The 22928-nt window shown below is 42.3% G+C and overlaps 1 protein-coding gene across 4 annotated transcripts in view; it reads left to right on the top strand.

Moving 5' to 3' along the window:
• stat5a (signal transducer and activator of transcription 5a) overlaps positions 1 to 22357 on the top strand; it is a 30748-nt gene extending 8391 nt beyond the window's left edge. For 2 of the 4 annotated variants that reach the window (XM_077618866.1, XM_077618867.1), the window contains 18 exons: positions 3486 to 3613; positions 5904 to 6060; positions 8059 to 8148; positions 9795 to 9969; positions 10928 to 11058; positions 11156 to 11307; positions 11447 to 11602; positions 12747 to 12926; positions 14030 to 14117; positions 14392 to 14514; positions 15579 to 15671; positions 17483 to 17689; positions 18587 to 18681; positions 18761 to 18903; positions 19426 to 19581; positions 19680 to 19731; positions 20009 to 20119; positions 20904 to 22357. In XM_077618866.1, the coding sequence (XP_077474992.1) occupies positions 3486 to 3613; positions 5904 to 6060; positions 8059 to 8148; positions 9795 to 9969; positions 10928 to 11058; positions 11156 to 11307; positions 11447 to 11602; positions 12747 to 12926; positions 14030 to 14117; positions 14392 to 14514; positions 15579 to 15671; positions 17483 to 17689; positions 18587 to 18681; positions 18761 to 18903; positions 19426 to 19581; positions 19680 to 19731; positions 20009 to 20119; positions 20904 to 21030 (2364 nt within the window). In that variant the 3' untranslated portion in view covers positions 21031 to 22357. Of the gene's footprint in view, positions 1 to 3485; positions 3614 to 5903; positions 6061 to 8058; positions 8149 to 9794; positions 9970 to 10927; positions 11059 to 11155; positions 11308 to 11446; positions 11603 to 12746; positions 12927 to 14029; positions 14118 to 14391; positions 14515 to 15578; positions 15672 to 17482; positions 17690 to 18586; positions 18682 to 18760; positions 18904 to 19425; positions 19582 to 19679; positions 19732 to 20008; positions 20168 to 20903 lie in introns of all 4 variants that reach the window. The other 2 variants (XM_077618868.1, XM_077618869.1) reach the window with 2 other exon arrangements.
• The last annotated feature ends 571 nt before the right edge of the window (positions 22358 to 22928 follow it).

The raw sequence follows: 22928 nt of genomic DNA, 5'->3' as shown, positions 1-22928 counted from the left end.
TTTTTTTTTTCCACCCGAATTCGAGTCACTTGATTTTGAGGATTTTTCGCTACTGTTGAAGAAATAGGCATGTCCATTTTAGTTTGGATTTAAACTAAAACTATTGCACCCGTGCTTGAAACTAAGTAGAAATTCAGATATCATCTTTAAAACATGTTTTGGAAAGAAATTGGGAGCTACAAATCAGGGTTTATGTTTCTTTTGGCAGTATGTTTATACCTCCAGTTTTTTTTTTTTTACACTTTTTAACCTTTAACAAGATGTTCAATATAAATAGATACATTTTAAAAACTGCTTTCACCCAATTATCACCCCCAAATGACCCAATTTTTGATCATGTCATCGGTTTCTGTTTCTATGTTTATACCTCAGTTTTTTTTAACACTTTTTAACCTTTAACAAGATGTTCAATATAAATAGATACATTGTAAAAACTGCTTTCACCCAATTATCACCCCCAAATGACCACGTCATCGGATCTGGGACATCCTTTTTGAATGAAAATAAAAATTAATAAAATTAGATAAGATAGTTATTCACCGTGTAAAAGTAAGCTGACAGTCACTTTTATTATTGTTGTTATTATTGTTTGGTATTTGCTTCGTAAACCAAATTCAAAGACATTTGCAGGCTCGTTTTTGCCATTTGGGTGCGACGTGCCTGCCATTTTTTGCCCTTGTTTACACACCGACAGCATTTTTGTGCTGGCAACTGAGAGATAATGCGAGCCGTGTACTGCTCGCCATTTTTCTAAGCAAACAACCGGCCGACTGAAATTTGAATAAAATGTGGACACCGAGTCGTTTCGAGCCTTTTTATTTGATAATTTAATTTTTTTTGCACTCCAAACTATAACTACAGCTTCACCTCAAATAGCCCAACATGCTCGGAGATGTGTCCAGATGGTTGGAAAGGACATGCCAGGGGTGGGTGGGAGAGACGGCGGGGGTTGGGCGGGACGGAGCGGGTCATTGGCTGACCCGGCTTTGGCTCCCGGGGCTTTAGGGCGGAGCCGCGGTTCGGCGGATAGCGGGCCAGCCGAGTGCAACGAGGTTATGCTGTCAGAGTGTTGAGATCTGCACGCCGCGTTTGATCTATTGCTGCTCACAATCCAAACATACTAGACATGCGGCGAACGTGGGGGGATGGGGGGGGGGGTCCCTCCGCTGGTCTTTTCACCTTGACTACTACGGGATTTGGTTCAAAGACCCGAATGCGGACGACCCGTTTTCACATTGGCAAAACGGTTGCCAGATATTTGAACACCATGCCGTTTTCACATTGGCAAACGGTTGCCAGATATTTGAACACACTGACCCCCGGACGAACCAGAACTGCCCTAAAATGGAACAGTTTTTTTGGAGTCACCCGATTTTGCGAAGGGCCAATCGTATCGAGCGGAACTATTGCGACGTTACCATCAAACAAAAGGGGGATTTCAACAAAGCAATCTCAAATCCTGTAATCCTGTTGCAGAGAAATTGTATTTTACGTGAAGAAACAAAATGTGTGTTAGGAGAACTGCTATTTGCGCCACGGCAGGCCCGGAGGGACCGCACTTAGGCTAGCGCCGTTAACGTCGGCGCTAATGGCCGTCCTCGGGCCACGTCTGGACTATTCTTGCCTCTTTACGTAATTATGTTACTCTTTAGTAATGCCTGTCCTTGGACTGTCTGTCTTGCTTGCCCGGTCTTGCTTTGAACAAAAACAACTGGAGGGCCGTGTATGGTTTTTCCAGTTTTTCGCGGGTTATAGGTCAGTTCGGGCAGTGGTGTGCCGTCAGGGCCTTCAAGGCCTTCTCTGCTGGCCTAAGAAATATCAGAATCACAGACTGATGTTAATTATATTTTGTCCATGAAAACTTAAATAATTCCAAATGGTCTGTTGGCTTCCTTTCATTGCTTTTCCCCCTGGTTGCACTGCTTCCAGATGTGTGTTTTCATACTGAAGCATTTAACCAATCACATTTCAGCCATTATTTGTTGCCAGGGTCAAAAATCTGCCTCAAGGCCTTCACAATCAGTTCTGCAGGCTCTGCTGCATTAAACAAGCGTCGATAAGACTGTTGCTTTAACCAATCCGATTTCAAGTTGGCAACACCACAATGCCTTCTCGCAGGCGTAGGGATACGTCATTGCCTTGTCGCAGGGGTAGGGATACCTCATCGCTTTCACCAACTATGATTGGCTAGTGATTAGCCAGAGCTACCAAACTGTATTTGGAGCGAACTGGACACGCAAATATATTGTTGTATTGATTTAAAGCCATTTTCAAGACGGACTATGTCAGAAATACGACAGGACAGGCTTGACTTTCAGCATTAGCTTCGATGGCGATAGAAAAGAAGGAAGAAAGAAAGGAGGATGGATATTGTGTACAGTTAAAATTGATTTTTGGTGAGTAAAATATGGCTATATTCCTAAATTATATTTCAACTGTTTGAGGTTATTATTGATTATTTTTTATGTGTCGTAGCTGTAGCTGCAGTAGAGGTTTTATAGCCATAATTTTTTTTTGCTGAAGGCGTCACTAGGAAATGCATGGACCGCCACTGAGTTCGGGGGATGGATTTAGACGTCTTGCGCCATCAATGGGACTGGGAAATAAGAAAATAATCAGTCCAAATTCTTATTAATTGAATTGAATACGCCAATGGAGATTAAAACACCAAAAATGTTGGGATATTTTTCATTTTTTTGCTCTCAAATGGTGGTTGCCACTTCAGGTTTCTTCACAGGAAGTGCTTACGCGTAATGAACGGCAGTTTTCCTGAGAGGAAGGAGTGGGTGATGGTGCGCCTTGGGTTCACTTTGCTGCGTTTCATTTTTTTGGCGGACGAATGGGAACCGGCGGCTCTTTGCCGGCCTTTCGACGCACGTGTGACATGCCGCCAGGGCGCCGTGAATGTCGCACGCTAATGATAGACAACAAAGACGTTGATGAGTCGGCCATTCTTCTCTTGTAATATCATTTTTGGGGGGGGTGGGGTTTTTGCGAAAGGGTTTTTTGGGGGGGATTTGGATGGTGGCTGGCCGGTTCTCGTGGAAGATTTGAGGACTGTGGGAATTTGGTTAACCCAGTTTCACTTCGTGCGCACTGTGATTTTTACCGTTAGCATCTCATTCCTGGAGATCGTGCGTCCAAACTTTTTATCAGAGTCGGTCCAAGTGGCCTTTTTGTCTTGGCGCTTGATGCGATTATCTCCGCTTGGAGTTTGCGTCAAACCTATTCATTAATTATCTTCCACGGAGTCACTCTTTTAGGGATACATCATCTCTTCCTTCACAGGGAGAGGACAAAGGGGGGCATTCACCTCGTCTAGTGACGACTCATTTTCGGGAAATGTCCGCTTGATTCGATTATCGTCGGCGCTTTGCGTTCCGCTTTGACATTCTGTGCTTGTTTGTGTGAATGTATTATTTTTGGAGAAAGTCAACCAGTCTGACCCGGTGTTTTCCACTTTTCTCTGTGGTGTGGTGTTGAAGATGGCGGTGTGGATCCAGGCCCAGCAGCTCCAGGGAGAGGCTCTCCACCAGATGCAATCTCTGTACGGTCAGCACTTCCCCATCGAAGTGCGCCATTATCTGTCCCAGTGGATCGAGGGACAACTCTGGTGAGCCGCCGGCGTTCTCTTAGGGCCACGCTACAAAGAATAGCCACGGATCGAAACCCCCCGACGGCGGTTGAATTGAGTCCAACCGGATTTTCTCCGCGGCTACACGAGGCCGAGTCCGATCGGATGTCAATGTCTTAGTTGCGAATGATTTTCGGAGGCGATTGGATTCACTTTTTAAGAGATTCGATTCCACAAGGTGTTTTTATTTGTATACTTTAATTCCGATGAAAAGAAGTGAGACCCGGGGGCGGAGCTTTGGGGATCCGGGTGGCTAAGGGGAGGGGCTAAAAAGCAACTCTCACCATGCCCGGAGCTTTATTAGTGTTTTTAAGTGGCCATACATACACAGCTGCTAGCAACCCTTACAAAAATAATGTTAATTACTCTCGTAAAGAGCATAAAAATACATTTTCTGGGTTTTGGGAGCGTGTCTTCTGGCCATGCCCTCACAGCCTCTGTTTTGCCAGCTTCTCTATTTCGCAGTCATTCATTCGTTGGCTTTTTAAAGGAGATTGGATTCACTTTTTAAGAGATTCGATTCCACGCGGTGTTTTTATTTGTACTTTAATTCCGATAAATAGAAGTGAGACCCGGGGGCGGAGCTTTGGGGCGTGGGGGATGGCTCCGGGTGGCTAAGGGGAGGGGCTAAAAAGCAACTCTCACGATGCCTTGAGCTTTATTAGTGTCTTTAAGTGGCCATACATACAGCACTGCTAGCAACCCTTAAGAAAATAATGTTAATTACTCTTGTAAAGAGCATAAAAAGACATTTTCTGGGTTTTGGGAGCATGTGTCTTCTGGCCACGACCTCACAGCCTCTGTTTTGCCAGCTTCTCTGTTTTCCAGTCATTCATTCGTTGGCTTTCCACAAACTTTTCCCAGAAATTATTGTGCAAATTTGAGTTTTCATCATCACTTGCAGACCACGCTTGATGACTCGCCATAAAACTAAGGTCATTTGCAGAATCTGGCCCCGATAACCAGTCAGACCCGCCACCGTTAAATTTGTCTGTCTGGAGTAGACGCAAAAAAGTCTTTGAAGGCTTGCTCGTAAAAGCGTAGCAAATCCGCCTGGCATTTTATCTTGTCAAAATTGGACAATTTGTGGGGTTTTTTGTCCTAATGTGGAGATGCCATTTGTTATAGCCCAACGTACTAATAATAATTCTTACGTGGATGACATTATGCTGAGAGAAAAAATATCCCGTTGATGGAAAAAAATGTAGTTGCTCTTTACCTTATTATTCTTTTCACTGAAGTCAATCTTACTTATTTAAAATGGATGTTGATTTTTTTGTGTGTAGTGGAACGCTGCCGGTAGAACATAGAATAGAACACAGACTACAGACAGAATTGGATTGGATTGGATAACTTTATTCATCTTGTATTTGGGAAATTTTATTGTCACAGTAGCAAGAGGGTGAGAATACAGATACAGGAAGAGACATTTTAGACATAAATAGATAGGTAATAAAGAAGTTAATAAATAAATAAATACGTAAATAAATATGTAAAAGAATATAAATAAATAAATACAAATAAATATGTAAACACGCTTATTTATTTATTTATATTTTTTGTTTACATATTTATTTATATATATATTTTTACATATTTATTTATGTATTTATTTATATTTTTTTACATATGTATTTATATATATATGTAAAAATATACAAATAAATACATAAATAAATATGTAAAAAATATATATAAATAAATAAGCGTGTTGCTGAAATATATATATATATATATATATATATACACATATACATACGTATATATAAATATACATATACATACGTGTATATATAAATATACATATACATACATATATATAAATATACATATTCATATATACACAGATGTACATGTATACATATGTACACATATGTACACATATGTACATATACAATACATATACATATACATATACAGATACATATACAATACATATACAGATACATATACAGATACATATACAGATACATATACAGATACATATACATATACAGATACATATACAGATACAGATACAGATACAGATACATATACATATACATATATACATATATACATATATACATATATACATATATACATATATACATCTTATCTGGTGTCTAACTGTGATAAGTTAAAGCATGAGTTGGTTCATTTGTTTAATGCAATTACTCAAATACGTGAATACTTATTATTATGGAGTAATGTTACTTTTACTCGAGTAAAATACTCATTTGGCTACTCTACACACCTCCTAGAATTTGGCTCCTTTGCCTGGTTTCAGGGACAACATCGACTTGGAGAACCCGCAGGAGCAGTTCAAGGCCAAACGCTTGCTGGACGGCCTCATCCAGGAGCTGCAGAACAAGGCGGAGCATCAGGTTGGCGAGGACGGCTTCCTCCTCAAAATCAAACTGGGCCACTACGCCAGCCAACTCAAGGTAAGGAAGCGGCCTCCAAAGCTCTCCAAAGAGCGCTCGCGTTGCCTTCAAAAACAAAAGCAGCCTTGCCTGAATCCCACATCGAGCGAGCAGTCGTGTCGGATAGTAGCGTTCTTTGGCCCAAACTTTTTTCTTCTGGAAGCGGACGTCCCATTTGGCATGGCCCTTGTTGATGTCTTTTTTAAAAAGCGCGCACGCGGTAGTGTTTGAGAACACTGTGTATCCACTGGAGGAAAAACAAGAGGACGGTCCAAGTGGTGCTTGGCCAGCGCTGCTATTTATGATCCCTGCTCTCCAAAATCCATTCTTCTCGCCCCCTCCCGGAAACCAAGCCGTGGATCCGGGTGAAGGTGGATTGGCTTTGCTAAAATGGAATCCCACATTTTCCATTTCGGGCATTTTTATTTTAGGGACGGGCAAAAGGTTATGCATTTGCCAGGCACCGTCCAGTGGAGATAAAGTGGAAGGTGGAACTAAATATTCTACGTGTTGTACAGTGACTGTAAATCAAGGGTGTCAAACTCGGATTGGTTCGCGGGCCGCATTAACGTCAACTCGATTTCACGTGGGCCGGACCATTTTAGATATAATATTTAGATTTGTTTAAATAAATGGATTAAAAGAACTGGATTAAAAGCCCTGAATATTCTGTTTTTTATAGATCTAAAACAATTTTTATTTTAGCTATTTTTATATATTTTTTTAGATTTTACAAAATGATTTTGAAACTAAAAAGACAGAAAAAATGATTAAAAAATGATGACAATGATTGATAAAAAAGGTGGAAAATCAGGAAATTTAATATTCATCTACACTCTTCATTTTAATTTGATCCTAAAACCTAAAATGATTTACTTTCCTGGGCCACACAAAATGATGCGGCGGGCCAGATTTGGCCCCCGGGCTGCCACTTTGACACGTGCTGTAAATAGACGAATAACCGTTTGGACTCGGGTTCATAGACGCACACATTTTATTGGTTTTTAGAAGGAACGCCGGGGTGAGGGAGACAGGCCCAAAAAAGGCACTTGCTTTGTTTTTGTTTTTGGTGGTGGACGTGGGGATGACAACAACAAAAAAATGGTTGCTTCATGCGTGGATGAATCGATTCAATTTGCTAGCTTTATTCTAGGAATGCATGCATAACAAAACTGTGAGCTCGAGTTTTATTTTTTTTTTATTTTTTGGTCACAAGGCTGATTCATTGATTCATTGCAACATGTTAGCTTAAATGCGTTCCGTCAAGGTGCAGGCTAAAATAGCTACGCCTATTATTATTAGCAGATGGATTAGTGGGAGATTTGGTTTTTGGTTTTGATTGATTTATATCTTGGATGGATTCATTAATGGTCAAATATTTGTTGAAATGCATTCTCTTGGGACACAAGTTAAAATTCTGTGGGAAGATAGAACTGAAATTTGGGGGGAAGGAAACGTACACTCGTGGAGACTCAGAACCAGATTTGTTTGTTTTTAAATGTCTTAACACCGATTCATTTCTGAAACATGAAATCGCAGCTGGAATGCATTTCATTGGGGAACTCACTAAATAACCTCCACTATTTCTGGACACATCCGAATAAGCTTTGAAACTCAAACTGATTTTTACATTTTATTTGTCTCAGAAGAACTATTTAAATACCAAATGTTCAAATTAGAACTCCTCGGCGGCTTAGAACTGATAAATGACCCAATGACTTTTTAATTGAAATGAATTAGAGGCCTGTCGCCATCAATGGCTGCCAAAAAAAGCAGAGCACGTTTCAACTACTTTCGCCATTAAAGAAAATAAAGATGCAAAACGCCCTCGTATTGGCGCTCGTATTCTAACAAGTGCGGCGCTCTTCAAAAATGGATGTCATTAGTCCCCTCTAATATGCTTCCCCGCGACCGAGAAACGTCTCGACGCGAGCAAATTGGCCAGCGCGGCGTTGGCCGCTCGCCTCGTCAGGCTTTAACGAGACCTTAACCGCGGCACATGTTCTCTTTGCCTTTCAGAGCACGTATGACCGATGTCCTCTGGAGCTGGTGCGTTGCATCAAGCACATCCTCTACACGGAGCAGCGACTCGTGCGAGAGGCCACCAACGTGAGTGTGTGTGTGTGTGTGTGTGTGTGTGTGTGTGTGTGTGTGTGTGTGTTTGCGAGGGCGCCGTCCAACGCCCAATAAATCCAGAGTCGAATCCAGATACCAGAAATCAATCAGGATTGGATTGGATAACTTTATTCATCCCGTATTCGGGAAATTTCGTTGTCACAGTAGCAAGAGGGTGAGAATACAGTCACAGCAAAATACATTTTAGACATAAATAGGAAATAAGTAAGTTAATAAATAAATACATGAATAAATATATAAATAAATAAGCGTGTTGCTGAAATATATATATACATATACACATAAACGTGTACATACACGTATATATACATACATACACATACATATGGTACACGGTCGATTGGTCGCCAGTCTTTTGGTCGCCGATCTTTTGGTCGCCGGTCTTTTGGTCGCCCGGAAGGTAAGTGATAATTACCATTTAAATCGTTGCTCAAATTCCCTAAATACAAACTGTGAATGACTATTTAGTCATACTAAATGCCCTATGAATTATTAGGCTAAAGAAAAGCTCCACATTTCCCGGACTTTTATAGTTTTTTGTTGGAGAACTTGCTAAGACCCTGACGGATGTAGCTTCTTAAAGGGACAGCGCATGTACATACAAACTCTTCTACACTCACACATCGGCTCAGTGAAACTGCTCATGGCCATTGTTGGCTTTGATTGATGCGTAGACCGCGTTGTTTTACCTTGTTTTGTCGCCGGTCTTTTGCTCGTCGGCCCCGACCGCGACAATGGGGCGACCAAAAGACCGGTGACCAAAAGACCGACAACCAAAAGACCGACAACCAAAAGACCGACAACCAAAAGACCGACGACCAATCGACCGCACACGTATATATATATATATATATATAAGCACATATATACATACATACACATAGATGTACATGCATGCATATGGTAGGTCTTAACACTCAGCCATTTGTTTTGTTAAAGAGCCTGACAGCTGATGGGAGGAAGGCAACAAACATTGCATTGAATTGTGATGTGAATTCAAAATGTCTTTGGACAAACTAACTCTCTGTTCATTGTGCGGCCCATCGTGGTATTTAATAATGGTAATTATAGTCAATATTTTGCGGAATAACATTTAAATGCCTGACAATCAGATGAAGAAAAATCGACGATCGTCACGCCGTCGCACAAATGAGTATGGCTTTTTTAGGCCTTTTGTTTGAACTGAAAGAAATGAGGCAAATATGGCATTTTTGCGTCTTCTAGGCAGCGACACAGCACCTTTTTTTTTAGAAAAAGGGGGAGCCTGTCCAAAAGAAAGGAGGCCAACATTTGTTTCCCAGCTATCGTTTTTTCGTAATGACCGTTCTCCGTGCTGCTTTAATCCAATATTTGACACAAGTTATAAAAGGCACGGAGCCAGCCAACCAGCGCTGCACGAACATCTGAATCTCGCTAACTCCTGGCGCCAATTGATTATCTGTCACATCACCACTATTCTATCACCCGGCCAACGTGGTCCAATGAGGACTCAGCCGGGTTTGGCAGTTATCCGACCGCAGCTCCGTTGGATTCCTTCCCTCGTTCTCAGCTGTTCTTTTTGACGATACTTCCAAATTCTCAATCTTGCCGCTAAACCTCCCCCCTCTCCCGTGTGACAGTCCAGCTCTCCAGTGGGCGGAATGTTGGACAGCTTGTCCCAGAAGTACCAGCAGATAAACCAAGCCTTCGAGGAGCTTCGGCTGCTGACCCAGGACACGGAAAATGACCTGCGCAAGCTCCAGCACAACCAGGAGTACTTCATCATCCAGTACCAGGAGAGCCTGCGCATCCAGGGTGAGAAAAGAGCGGGGGAAATCGTTAACACGGGGCTGCTCAAACGGCGGCTTCGGCCTGTGGCAAATAAGGAAAATATCATTTAACCTGGCTCGCACAAGAAGCTTTAGAATAGCTTTCATTCTGTCGCGCGTCTACTACAAAAAAAACTACATCAATTTTAAGTCAGTAAGATTGACTTCAAATCTAACATCAGTGAAAAGAATAACAAATATACAAATGTATACATATACATATACATATACACATACACATACACATACACATACACATACACATACACATACACATACACATACACATACACACACACACATACACATACACACACACATACATACACCATACACATACATACACGTACTCGTACACGTATACATATACATACACACATACACACACATATACATACATACACATACACATACATATACATATACATATACATATACACATAAACATACACATACACACATACATACATACACATACATACACGTACTCGTACACGTACACGTATACATATACATATACATATACATACACATACACATACATATACACATAAATACACATACATATACATACATATACATACATATACATATACATATACATATACATATACATACATATACATACATATACATACATATACATACATACACATACATACACATACACATACATACACGTATACGTACGTATACATACACACACATACATCAAATGTAATTTCTTGACATTATTATTATTTTTTTGCTAAAGCTGAACATTTTCTGCCATGTTGGTTTCAGTATACAAATCGCAATAAGCTTCTACGTCTGGATTATTTTCTTGCTAGTAGCCGTTAGCAGTTAGACATCAAACCCTATTTAAACCGGAAAGCCACCTTTCACTGCCATCGCCGACCGATAGAAAGAGAGACAGACGTTTGCTTTTTCTCCGTAAATGGCAGCCCAGCTGTCCGGCCTGGCCACGCTGCCTCCCGCCGAGCGCCAGTTGCGAGAGCCCACCTTGCTGAGCAAGAGAGCCACGGTGGAGGCGTGGCTGACCAGGGAGGCCAACACACTACAGAAGTACAGACTGGTATCCATCCATCCACCTTGCTCTTCTCCTCCCGCTCGCCGATACGACGGGTCGCCGCGGGAAACGTTGACGGTCTATCCCGCCCGCTGTGGTCCAGGACCTGGCCGAGAAGCACCAGAAAACACTGCAGCTGCTGAGGAAGCAGCAGAACGTCATCCTGGACGACGAGCTCATCCAGTGGAAGCGACGGCAACAGCTGGCGGGCAACGGGGGGCCGCCGGAGGGGGGCATGGAGATCCTGCAGTCCTGGTGAGTCGGCCAGCGCTTTTGGCGGATTTTCCAGAACCCAAAGTCCAGTTTGGCAATTTTGATTGGCGAGGACAATGGCAATTTTGATTTTTTTGTGAGTTTTTGGAGACTTTTTGATGCATTTTTTGGTTTGCATTAGGTGCGAGAAGCTGGCAGAAACCATCTGGCAGAACCGCCAGCAAATCCGGAGAGCCGAACACCTCAGGCAACAGCTGCCCATCCCGGGTCCCATCGAAGACCTCCTCAACGAACTTAACAGCACCATCACAGACATCATCTCAGCCTTGGTTACCAGGTAGCTAGCTAAGTGCGTGGGGGGGATGGCTACGCTGTTCTATGGTAAAAAATAATGCAGGCCAATCATTTTGGGAAAAAAAATAAAAATGTTTTCCTAGAAATAATAACAATAGCTCAACAATAGCATGCTCTTTCTTTTCATTTTTAGATGAAAAGAACATATTTTGAGCAGAGGATTTTTCACAATTTGAAAATAAACGGGGAGCTTAAGTTTAAAAATGGGACACGGTTGAGAAAAACTGAGATCGCACACAATTCATTCGGGAAAAACAACCATCAGATCTAAAAGAGCAAAAAAATGAGACTCCTTATTAAAATTATTATTCGAGTCAGATGCTGGTTGGAATTAATTCATTACGTTTACGGATGCGCCGATGGCAGAAAATTAGCGGCAGCATTATTTGGTGAATAAAAAGGTACATTTGTCAATCATGAAGTGAACATTCCAAAAATGATGAGTTGAGCCTCAAATGAGCAAAATCAGCCAAACATGCAAAAATTTACTTTTTGTTTGTGCATACCTGGTTTAATTTATTAAGGGTTTAACAAAGTACTGCATGTTCTATTACACTAATTGGATAATGCTGCGTCCTTTCGCATGGCGTGATACACATGAACCAATCAAACGTTGACATTTTTTCATTGATATTTTTTCCATGATATTTTATTCTATTTATTTTCTGACCTTTGTAATCCTTGATTTTATCACTTGAAAAATGAGTCGCCTCAAAAGAGTTTTTACATCCTCATGAAATGATAGAATCTTTGTCAAAGAGTTTTAAAAATAAATGGTCAATGCTCACACAGATCCATAACTATTAAAATTATGCAAAAAAAAACATTGATGTCGCGGTTTACCTCTGCATAATTGATACCGACGGCGAGGACAAAACGGTAGTCGAGACTCGTTGTCTTTATCGTAAGACGAGTTGCAATACGAAATTGAAAGTGCGGTATAGTGATTAGCGTAAATTGGAGTTTCATATTACAAACAAGCAAGATTGATAATAATCTTATCTTGAAAACAACCACGGATAAATAAACAAACAGACATTCAGTCGTGTCCGAATGGACGTTGACTGGCCGTGAAAAGTGTTCATTGAGCGTTAATAACCCGACTTTCCCGATTCCCGACCCATCAGCACCTTCATCATCGAGAAGCAGCCGCCGCAAGTGCTGAAAACGCAGACCAAGTTTGCCGCCACCGTGCGCCTGCTGGTGGGCGGCAAGCTCAACGTGCACATGAACCCGCCGCAGGTCAAGGCCACCATCATCAGCGAGCAACAAGCTAAAGCCCTGCTCAAGAACGAGAACACCAGGAAGTAAGTTTGGATCTGTTTATATCAAAGATTGTCAAAGTCCACATTAGCGCAAATTCACGCTTCCACTTGATCTGAAATGAACTGCTTTTAAACGGCTTGGCATCATTTCTCTTCACCGCATAGCCTAGCGTAGCATACCATGACAGGAAACACCTTTTACGTCCTTATGTTACGATTAAGTGAAGATTATTGCTAATTTACTTTAGCTAACTTGTGGACACCACCAAAACTAAGCATTAGCCTGGGGTAAGTTATTTAAAATAATAATAATAATAAAATAACCAGGGCAGAATAGATACAATATTTTGACGTCCCGTAGGGGGTCGCTAAATATTGTGTTATGGGCCTCAGTTGGCCCGTGGGTCGCATGTTGGAGAACCCTGCCACACTTTTGGGAAGAGTTTGAAATAGGCCAATTAAAAAAAAAATCCCCATTTACCTTTTCCGTATGTTCTGTTTACAACTTAAATTGCGTTTATTCTTTAAAAAAAAAACTTGTTTATGATGTTATTTTGATGTAACTTAATAGCGTCTACCATTTTATATTAATTAGCATTAGACTATTGGGCATTTTAAAAATGAAATGTATTAGATTGCACTGAACGATAGAATAAGTCATTTTGTTGGTTATTCCTCTTTGGCGGTGGCACGTTGGATAAGTGGTTAACACATCTGCTTCGCAGTTCTGAGATCGAGGGTTCAATCCTCGGTGGTTTCCTGTGAATCCTTATTAAAATGGCCTTCAACATTGGATTCTTTTCGGGGGACTTTTCAAAAACTACCGACTTGCTCTGAATACAGACGATTAATTAAATATATATGATTCGACGGATTGGGGAAAAAAATAATAAAATTAAGATTCACTTATGATAATAGGCCTGTATATACGACTCGGCTGGAACCCTCAAAAGCCTCCACGCCGAAGGCACTTTTAGCACCATTTTGCCACTTTTTTTCACGATGCTAAAAGCAAAGAACTCATCATTTTCCAGATGGAAACATATCAACAAATGAATAAATTAGAGAACCTAAGCATCAGCAAGCATTATTCATGCACACTTGGAATGGATGCCCGCCTGTAATTTTCCTCCCGTTGCTTTTAGCGACAGCAGCGGAGAAATTCTCAACAACAATTGCGTGATGGAATACCACCAAACGACGGGCACCCTCAGCGCGCACTTCCGAAACATGGTGAGCGTCCAATCAAAATCATTCATTTCTTGACAAATACAAATCAAAATCATGCATTTCTTGACAAATACAAGGGAACAACATCTATTTATTTGTCCGTAATGGGTTCACGGGAATGAAAGGCGTGGAAAAAAAGGCCTTCTGATTTCCTCATGGCTGGATCTTATCTCTTATTTTATCTTATTTGGGCCACGTGCAACGTACAAACGCTGTCTATTTGTTCGTTTGATTCCCACTTTTTCTCTCACGGCGCCATGGCCGATGGCGTGCGCAGTCGTTGAAGAGGATTAAGCGGTCTGACAGGAGAGGAGCCGAGTCGGTCACGGAGGAGAAGTTCACCATCCTCTTCGAGTCGCAGTTTAGCGTCGGAGGAAACGAGCTGGTCTTCCAGGTGAAGGTGAGTCACAAAGAAAATACGTTTCAAAGCCTTTGGCGGCCCGGCGGCCTTGACTCGGTCGGGAGAATCCACAAAATACAGAGCTGGACATTTCAGGCAAAAAAAAAGTCTTTATAAAGCGAGAATGGTTGGATTGCCATTTGGTCCGATGAAGGAAAAAGCATTTTATCGATAACCAGTAAAAATGTATCGGACGTTTATCGCCGTCAATGGCAGATAATGTTGGTTCTGATGCTTAGATCCGGACCGAAGGAACATGTCTTGAATTCAATTGAAATGGATTGAATGCTTTTATTGTCATTATACAAGTATAATGAGATTTAAAGCTTCACCACAAAGTGCACAAATAACAACAGCAAACAAATAAATAATTACAATGAATAATAAATCAATCAATATATAAGTAGTCAAATTCATAAGTAGTCACCAACATTAAAAAAAGTAGGGAAGTGTACAAATAACAACAACAAACAAACAAATGAACAGATAGATCTCATCTCGTTTTCTGAACCGCTTTATCCTCATTAGGGTCACGAGGGGTGCTGGAGCCTATCCCAGCCGGGCCAGAGGCGGGGGACATCCTGAATCGGTGGCCAGCCAATCGCAGGGCGCAAGGAGACAAACAACCAATCACGACAATTTAGCCTAGCATGCATGTTTTTGGAATGTGGGAGGAAACCGGAGTACCCGGAGGAAACCCACGCAGGCCCGGGGAGAACATGCAGGTGGACCGACCTGGATTTGAACCCGCGCTTGAACAGATAAATAACCAATGAATAATAAAGAATTAAAATAAGTAATACATAAATAAATAGTCAACATAATAAATCAGTAGTAGTCAACATTAATAACTTTTTTCTGCTTCTCACATTGCCATGTTCGCAAAAGTCCCCCACATGACATCTTTTTTTTTTTTTGGAGTCCCCAGGATTTGACAACAAACCCACAATCATTGGACAAAACCAACTGGGCGGAGTCAAATGCTTATTATCATTATTCTACCACTTTAAAGCACGCATTTAGCAGCAGATCCATGACCACTCTTGTGCATTTGTTTCGCCCAGACGCTGTCTCTGCCCGTCGTGGTCATCGTCCACGGGAGTCAAGACAACAACGCCACGGCGACGGTGCTGTGGGACAACGCTTTCGCCGAACCAGTGAGTAACAACAATCCCACCCTTTTGAGCCTATGAAAAGGCCCCGCTGTGACCACTTCTGCCCATCATTCCAAAAAAATTTGTTTCCCTACCGCCATTTTTCCAAAGAAAGAAACGTGTGCGGTCGATTGGTCGCCGTCTTTTGGTCGCCCCGACCGCGACAACGGGTGACCTAAAGACCGGCGACCAAAAGACTGACGACCAAAAGAGCGGCGACAAAACAAGGTAAAACAACACGGTTCTACGCATCAATAAAAGCCAACAATGGCCATGAGCAGTTTCACTGAGCCCACGTGTGAGTGTAGAAGAGTTTGTATGTACATGCGCTGTCCCTTTAAGAAGCGACGTCAGTCAGTCAGGGTCTTAACAAGTTCTCAAAAAAAAACCAATAAAAGTCCGGGAAATGGGGAGCTTTTCTTTAGCCTAATAATTAATAGGGCATTAAGTATGACTAAATAGTCATTCACAGTTTGTATTTAGGGAATTTGAGCAACGATTTAAATGGTCATTTTCACTTACCTTCCGGGCGACCAAAAGACCGACAACCAATCGACCATGTACCGAAAGAAATCCCCAAGCTTTCAAGTGCATTTGAAGTTCTCCCGCCGACGAAAATATGAAAAACCCCAGGCCGCGGATGTGACTCTTCTAACGACCCGCCAAACAGTCAGCGGTCGTCGAGCACGGCAGGTGGCCATTGATACCCAGAAAATAACAGCAGCGGGGTGGACGGAAAATGTTCACACGTCCGCCCGCCCTCGGCGGGGGGCAACATTTCACACTCGCCGTCGATAATTGTAGCCCACCGCGCGCAGCGGTGACCCATCATCCTCCGCAGCAAACATCTCTACCTGCGTGGGGGTCAAAAGGTCACCCCTCACCCGCGGGCTGTCACGCGCCGGATAAGCGGCGCTGTGACACGTGAGTCGCTCGCAGGGTATTTTCTCTCGTCTTGATAATCTAGTTGAGACTTTTTTTTAATTTATTTTTTAGAAAGTTTAAATACAAATGGAAAGCCCCTAAAATGTGAATGTTTGCTACAGTACTTGCCCACATAGATCAAGTTATTTTGAGTTTTAGGCCTCTCAAATCAGACATTCTCTGCATTTTTGTAAGTATTTTTGTTCTATTGATTTATATTAATGTGCTACAAATATTCCAGGTTATATTATTATAAAGTTCCGAGTAAAAATGGGGCAATTATTTAAAATGACATGGAAAAAATGAAATGACTTGAAATCGAAAGCAATTTAATAACATTTTTTGATCAATAAGACTCAATTAGATCATTTGAGTAGTTTATATTACTATATACAGGTTATATATAGGTTATATTATTATATACATACAATTAGTTGAGAGTAAAAATGGGGCAATTATTTGAAATTACATGGAAAAAATGAAATGACTTGAAATTGAAAGCAATTTAACAACATTTATTGACCAATAAGACTCGATTAAATCATTTGATTATCAAGTCCCACCCCAGTTTTATTAATTAGTTCATTTCTGTACAGGTTAGCATACAATTCCTCCCTAGTCATAATTTGGACGTCTCCCAGATAATTAATTCATACCTAGAATTGCGCACCATTACATTTAAACAACCCGATTTTTTTTCCGCCTGATTCACATCGTCTAAAAATCGGGCTCAATTTCCGACAGATTCAGTCTTTCCTTTTTTGGAGTGTTTTTTTTTTAGCTCTATAGTGGTAATATGCCAAATTCAAAACAGTTGATGTTTAGAGCGAGTCTGCTTTATCTAATGGCGTCATGACCTTTCTTGACCTTTCCCGACCTTTCCCAACTAGGGCCGCGTGCCGTTCCTGGTTCCGGACAAGGTGATGTGGCCTCAGCTGTGCGAAGCCATCAACATGAAGTACAAGGCGGAAGTCCAGAGCAACCGCGGTCTCTCCAAGGAGAACCTGGTCTTTCTGGCCCAGAAGGCGTTCGGCAACGCCAGCACCAGCGTGGACGACGACCGCAACGTGACCATGACCTGGTCACAGTTTAACCGAGTCAGTTTCCTCGTGATTCTCGCCCGCCTTCGCCTCAATGTGTCGTTTGTTGTATGATCGGGGGGCCTTTTTTCCCCCCTTCACGCTTTTCCCACAGGCCCAAATGAGCCCAAATTAGCCAAGCGTTCCAAAAGCGCGCCGGTTTTTCCATCCAGCGACGACGCGCGACGACTGAAATCATGCGTACTTCGACGTTCGTCGCGGCTTTCCAAGCCCACTCCTCTCTTAACGGCTCTGTTTTTCCACGCCGGGGAAAAGACGGACGGAGCCACGGGCCAAACTAATTATATTATAATACCATAATAGTATTATGATAATATTTTGTTACCCATTCGAAATGACTACTCTGCGATTTTGCGCATTTGTCATTTGTGTTACGCCCTTAATTATTTGCTCCCTTTTTTTGAATAAGCTCTCAAACATCCGAGACAACAGCACTCTTTACACAAAAGGGTGCCATGGAACCATCAAAATACGTTTCCGCCGAAAAGTAGCGTCCTAAGTTAAATCCACAATATAGTAAAATGGAGAACAACATGCTAAATTGGCATCTGTTAACAGAACATTTTTTTCAGATAACTATAGCCAAATAAAAAAAAAAACATCAAGTCCACTTGCATATTAGTCGGAAAAAAAAAGTGCGACTTATAGTCCGGAAAATACGGTAGCTGTAATTAACGTCACAGAATAACAGTGATTTTTTTTGTATTTTATTGCATGAAGCATTTTTTGGATCGGAGCGAGGAACCGACAAAATATGGTTCCCCGATTTATTCATGTTAATGCAATGGGGCGACAGGAAAATTGGAAAAAGTTGCAAAAAACATAGATGTGTCTTTGAAGGGAGGACAGCGGGATCGATGTATTGACTTTTTTGCATTGTCTCCTGCACTTCAGGAAAGCTTGCCCGGCAGAAACTTCACGTTTTGGCAGTGGTTCGACGGCGTGATGGAGCTGACCAAGAAGCATCTCAAGCCGCACTGGAATGACGGGTGAGAAGGACAAAGAGAAAGAAAGAGCAGTGGGAGGAGCTCAAGACACATACTTGACTGTCACGCTTTGTGTTTGTAGCGCCATCCTGGGCTTTGTCAACAAGCAGCAGGCTCAAGACATGCTGATGTCCAAACCCAACGGCACTTTTCTCCTGCGCTTCAGCGACTCGGAGATCGGCGGGGTCACCATTGCCTGGGTGGCCGAAAATCCCAACAAAGCAGGTAGACCAACGTCAACGAATAGGAGTGCGGCTGACAAATTCAAAGTGCACGCTCCATCACAAAATTCTAGTTTTACAACGGCGCCTTGGAAAATAAATAAAATAAAACCATTTAATTCTGTATTTGGTAGAACGGTTGTTTGGTAGAACGGTTGTTTGGTAGAACGGACGTTTAGTAGAACGGGTTCGCATGCAATTGATAGATTTTAACATTGGGTGAATAGGGATTTAACGACTATAATTTAAGATTGAGTGAATAGGGTTAGGGTTAAACAAATGAAAGTCTCGTGACTCAAACCTCGGGACTCGCGAACCTGGCGACCCAACGTCCGTTCTACCAAACGTCCGGTCGACCAAACGTCAGGGAACCAAACGTCTTGCGACGAAACGTCCGAGTACCGTCATTTATGATGTGACTCGCTCTATTTCACATGCTAACTTGAGTTTGAGACCCCAGATTTAAATGTCGGTACGTGCGGACCACCATGATGACGTTGATCCTGACTTCCATTTGCATTTCCAGGCGAGAGAATGGTGTGGAACCTGATGCCCTACACCACCAAAGACTTCTCTATTCGCTCTCTGGCCGACCGCATCAGCGATCTCAACCACCTCCTCTTCCTGTACCCCGACCGGCCCAAAGACGACGTCTTTTCCAAGTACTACACGCCTCCGCTCTGTAAGTGGCGACGCCGCGGCTTTCCGGGGCGGGCGGGCCGGCCTCGCCGCCGCCGCCGCTTCTCAGGACGCTTGCGCCTTATCTCCCTCCCTCCGCAGCCAAGGCGGTGGACGGCTACGTGAAGCCGCAAATCAAGCAAGTGGTGCCCGAGTGAGTCACGTTCCCGCCGCCTCCTTTCGCGTTCATGACGGCATATCGATCCCGCATTACACACGGCAATTACGAGGACGCACGGCGCGGTCGGGGGAGGCCAATTAATGACGGCGAAGGGCTCCCGAGCCAGCCGGTCCTCCGCTCATCATTAAGAGTTAGCCTCGTTAGCCGGGCGAGCGACGCGCCGGCCGTAATGACGCCGCGGGGCGCCCGACTCACGTCGCGGACGGTTGCTTAGACGACGGCCCAAGACGAGGGCTTTTGTGTTGTGCAGGTTTACGACGGCCAATCCGGATCCGACGAGCGGGAACCCCACCTACATGGATCACGGCGCCTCGCCGGCGCCGGTCAATCACCCCCACGCCTACGGCTTGTACCCGCCAATGTGAGTCATTGCACCGCCGAAGAGGATAAACAGCCAATGAGATTTAAGGTGGCAACAATTACCGTATTCTCTGGACTATAAGTCACACTTTTTTCCATAATTGGGCCTACAACTAATACTTAAATGCGACGTCTCACTTTTTTTTTGCTCTCTGATCACCGACAGTCCGTTTTTTTGGCGATACTTTTCTAAAAAAAACTAGTTTACAGCCTATTTATCCCGCCGTTAATTTAAGGTATTTTTGTTCTTGGTTTCTCATCAAATGCAAAAAATGTCCCCCCCAAAAAATGCGACTTCAATGTTTTTTATTTTTCCCTCTTAATTGTGTATTCTTTGGCTGATAGTCCGAAAAATACAGTTCTGGGAAAATCTGCACGAGCCACTTAAAGGGACAGATGACAAGGATGAATCTTTCCTTGCAAGTATTGTTTTTACAAGTCAAATGGGTACTCAGATTTTGGTTGTTTTTCTTCATTTTTTGCTTCTCCTCCGTCATTCGCCAAGCGAATTGCCTTGAAACGTTGATGCTACGTATTATGAGCCGATCTCTTTGGATCTTTTATAGCTGATTTTCTAATTGCTGAAAATGAGAAGTTAGCCAGTAGAGGGCGCCCTTCTGAAGGGAAGGAATTTGCTAGCAGAATTATTGTTGCCGTCATTTTTGCAGTCAAATAAATCGAGAGTTGCTAAAAGCGAACACGATGCGACCTCACAAATGCAGAATCCAACTTTTTTTCAGTTCTCCCTGCTCACGGGTCGCTGTTGACGCTAAACATCCCTTTAGCAGGAGCGAAACCATGCTGGACGGCGACGGAGACTTTGACCTGGACGACACCATGGACGTGGCGCGCCACGTGGAGGAACTTCTGCGACGGCCCGTGGAGAGCCAATGGGGCGGACAACAGTCGTGACCGAGACGCCCAGCCGGCGGACATCTCTCACGGTTTTCAATTCCAATCATCTCGTCCCTTCCGCCCTCATAGCTATAATGTGAAATGTTAATAACGGTTGTCTTTCTTTCTTTTTTTTGTTCCTGCGTGACAAGCGTCTGACTCTTATGAACGTTATTATGTGTGTGGAAAAGTGCTTGTACGAGGATTCAATGCAAAAACCGACAGTGTTACAATCGTGGTTAAAAAACTAAAACGCACGGAGAAATAGTGTTCATTTGTCAGCACGTGTACATTCTTTGGATTGGAACACGCGCCAGTGTACAAAGCAATTTTTGTTGGGGAAGGCGCCTTTGAATGAATGTTGCTCTTAACTCCAAGGGTTTTTGTTCCCATTTCGACAAGCACCCGCCAACGGTAAAAAGCGACCGACGTGCTTTTTACGAGAAGTCGCCATTTGTTTTTCAGATGGTTGACGCTTTTCCACGCCGGTCCTCTCAGGTCCCGCCCACTTGCCTCGTCCCCTCCCCGTCGGTGCTGCCTCGCCTTGGCCGTCTGTAAAATAATTTAAAAAACGCGGGAAACTGGTTTACATGACAACTTTGACGGACGCTCACCCGATTCGATCGCTCGGTACGTACCGAAGTTCGCATTTACGCGAACAAAAATCGACTCCAATGCGCCGAAACAAACAAAAATGTCAATTTAAAAAAATGGAGATAAGAGTTTAAAGCAGATTTGTGTCTCAAATGTCGACTTACTTATGTTCTTGACGAAGGATGAATCGTTTAGGAACGAGTGCCATCGTCTTGTCTGTCTACATCTGTTGCTGCGCAATTTGTGTGTTCACCAAAGTCAAATCGTATCTTTTGGACACTGCCATTTATTAAAAATTATAATAATAATTGTTGCTACACAGCCATACGTCGTCTGGTACAGTCGTTTTGTTATGAGTGCCACTCGCTTGCTTTTGTTGTCTAAACCTCTAGTGGAGTTATTATGGCCTGCATCGTACGTATACTGTCCATAAATAAAGTCAGTGTCCGACGGCACAGAGGTCGCACGAAAAAAAGCGTCTTTCTCAGGAACGCCGACTCCCAACAAAAGAATTATCAATTCATATACGGAATGGAGATTTGAATTAATCCATTCTTTTGTTTTTCACAGCTACGCGTCCTTGTCTTGACCCACGCTGACCTTTTTTATGAGCTTTACGTCGTGTGTGTGTGTGTATGTGTGTGTGTGTGTGTGTGTGGAAATAAGAAAATTATAGAAAGTTTTTTTAAAGATGTTCACCTGGAGCCCACATGAAGACATGTCGCTACTAAATAAACGCTGTATTTTTTAAGTTTAAGGCCTAGTGTGGGTGTTTCCGGAGAACCTAGAATTTGGTTTTTGGAAGGAGATTTATTTAAATAAGATCATCAATTATTTATTTGAAGCCAGTGCTTGTACAAGGATTAAAAAAGCCACTTTTTTTTTCAATTTAGGCGTGACAAGTGAGTAGAAGTACTCTGCTGCTATCTAGTGGATCAAATATCTGATATAGAAAATTAAATTAAATTGAGGCTTTTTTTTTTTGGATCATCTGCGATTATTTCTCACAAATTAAATGAGGTTGCATTATTTAATTGATTACAAGTGCGTCTAAATGTGATTATTTCAGTGGAATTACAGAATGAATATTCCTACTATTAAAAATAAATGGGAACGATATTGTATTTTTAATATATTAATATTGTTTTAGTTAGTGTAGTATGTTGTCTTGGCTAAAATATATCAAATCGAGCAAAAGTGGGGAATAGTTTTTAAAATAGTATATACAAATAGACTTGACCTATAGTATCCTATATCGTTTTATATTTCTATTAAATATATATATTCATGTAAATCCGTGAAAGCAACTGAATACTTCGAAT

This window comes from Stigmatopora argus, chromosome 14, assembly GCF_051989625.1.
Source record: "Stigmatopora argus isolate UIUO_Sarg chromosome 14, RoL_Sarg_1.0, whole genome shotgun sequence".
Taxonomy (NCBI): Eukaryota; Metazoa; Chordata; class Actinopteri; order Syngnathiformes; family Syngnathidae; genus Stigmatopora; species Stigmatopora argus.
Note: the sequence above shows the minus strand (reverse complement) of the source record. Positions and strands in the feature narration are given on the sequence as shown.